The sequence below is a fragment of the Apium graveolens genome, chromosome 3 (genome assembly GCF_009905375.1).
Source record: "Apium graveolens cultivar Ventura chromosome 3, ASM990537v1, whole genome shotgun sequence".
NCBI classification, from domain to species: Eukaryota; Viridiplantae; Streptophyta; class Magnoliopsida; order Apiales; family Apiaceae; genus Apium; species Apium graveolens.
The window spans coordinates 88,333,419-88,335,516 of NC_133649.1; the positions used below are offsets into that span (position 1 = coordinate 88,333,419).

Genomic DNA, 2,098 nt, shown 5'->3' on the forward strand with positions numbered 1-2,098 from the left:
CAAAATCTATACAAATTTGTTTGCAGAAATATGCTACATGACTTATTGTTACATAAGCTACTCACTCGATGGATGTCAAATCATCATCCGTCGGGACTATATTGAGTCATCCGTCGGGACTAAATTTGATCATCCGTCGAGTGCTACATTTTTCACTAAGTTGAATCTACTAAGGTGTTTTGTTAATAAAATCATCAAGTCCACAACATATTTCCAACAATACAACTGTATATTTGAGATGTCTTCCACCGGAGGAAAAATTGATCATAGGATCAATCATGGCGGTGCTCCTTATTGTTTCAAGGTCAAAGGTGTAAATTACCACAGTATAAGAAGCTTTGTACCACCTGACGGTGCAATCTCCAAATTTTGTCAACTCTACATATATGACACTGAAGATGAAGTGAACAACAGAATAAACACCGTTAAAGGTGGAAGTGATTCCGTTGATGAGGGTATCGTACAGTCTTTGTTAGAAATGTTGGATAAACATAATCGTCTGGTCAAAAGTTTTCATATGGCACATGAACGGATAGAACATAATGCAGTTGATGAATTGAGATTGGTTCTAATAGCTTCTTCTTCAGCATCTGGTCGACCTAACCATATTGGCCCATCACATGAAGTTGCCGGATTGATTGTCACAGACGACTATGCAAAAAGATATAGGGGTACAATAATTCATTCAAGAACCAATGGATTGGAGAGGATATATGCAATCTATCCACGATTTATGCAACTACAATATCCTCTTCTTGTTCCTCATGAAGATATTGGATTTTACTGTCAAATCCCTGCAAATAGACCTTATAAAAAACAGCCCAAACACACTTAGTTTGTAGAAAATGAAGATCTAATAGAAAAGGGAGATAGTGAATTCATCACGATGAAAGAGTATTACAATTATAAACTTATGATTTGACCTTCAGATGGTATATTCTTTATCTGTATTTTGTTTTAGTACATATTCTTTAATATTCTCTCAAATTTACAAAGAATCAAGCATTTAATCACGAGTTTACAGGTTTGACTCCACATCTCGGAGGTCGTTTATGGCAGCAATATATGGTGGATGCATTTACTGCAATGGAACAGTACAGACTTGACTGGATTAGAGATAACCAGACAACGATTCGTTCACATTTGTACCACAATATACGGGATGCACTACAAAAAGGTGATAGCAATCCTAAAAATGTCGGTAAAGCAACAATTTTACCTGCCTCATTTACTGGCAGTAAAAGGTACATGAATCAGTATTTTAAGGACGCTTTGGCCATCTGTCGAACGATTGGCCACCCATCACTATTCCTTACGATGACCATAAATACAAAATGGCCTGAAATACAGTGGATGTTAAAGTTTTTACCCGGTGCTGATGTTGTTGACGCTCTAGATGTGGTTGCAAGGGTTTCTAAAATGAAAGTTGACGAAATGGTTGATCAAATCAAAAATAAAAATTATTTTGGACGTTGTATAGGAGGTATTATAATATGAAATCTTTTTCGATGATTTAATTTTACACTTTGATAATAAAATGACATGTATGGAAATCATACTATTTTTCTAATTTAATACCTTGGCATTTTACAGTGATGCACATCATAGAGTTTCAAAAGCGTGGACTGTCACATGCTCACATGCTTATTTGGTTGCATCCAAACGATCGTCCAAAAACCACGGACCAAATAGATAAAATGGTGTCTGCAGAAAATCCTGATCCAAGTATTGATCATGTTGGATACGAAGCTGTAAAGGATTATATGATTCATGGACCATGTGGAACTGATTATGGTAATTCTCCATGTATGGCTAAAGGCAATTGTACTAAACATTTTCCTAAAAGGTAAATCGTCGTTATTTACACATAGTTGTAGTAAACAATTTCCTAAAATGTAAATCTTTGTCATTTACACCATACTCAACGAATTTATTATAACAGTTCATATACTTGATGACATTGAATAATAAAATTGTTCTATCATTTTTAACAGGTATAATTCTCACACATTCTTCGATGACTGTGGCTTTCCTATTTACAAAAGAAGGAAAATATTAATTACTGTAAACAAAAAGGGAATTTAGCTGGATAATCGTT

The 2,098-nt window shown here is 34.8% G+C and overlaps 1 protein-coding gene across 1 annotated transcript; it reads left to right on the forward strand.

Annotated features, from left to right (window-relative positions):
* The first annotated feature begins 238 nt into the window (after positions 1-238).
* LOC141714418 (uncharacterized) lies at positions 239-835 on the forward strand. Its single transcript, XM_074517938.1, has one exon. It carries the CDS (start codon positions 239-241, stop codon positions 833-835), a length of 597 nt encoding a protein of 198 aa, XP_074374039.1.
* The last annotated feature ends 1,263 nt before the right edge of the window (positions 836-2,098 follow it).

Coding starts and splice junctions, on each gene's coding strand:
- LOC141714418 (XM_074517938.1), top strand. CDS start 239: ATGTCTTCCACCGGAGGAAAAATTGATCATAGGATCAATCATGGCGGT.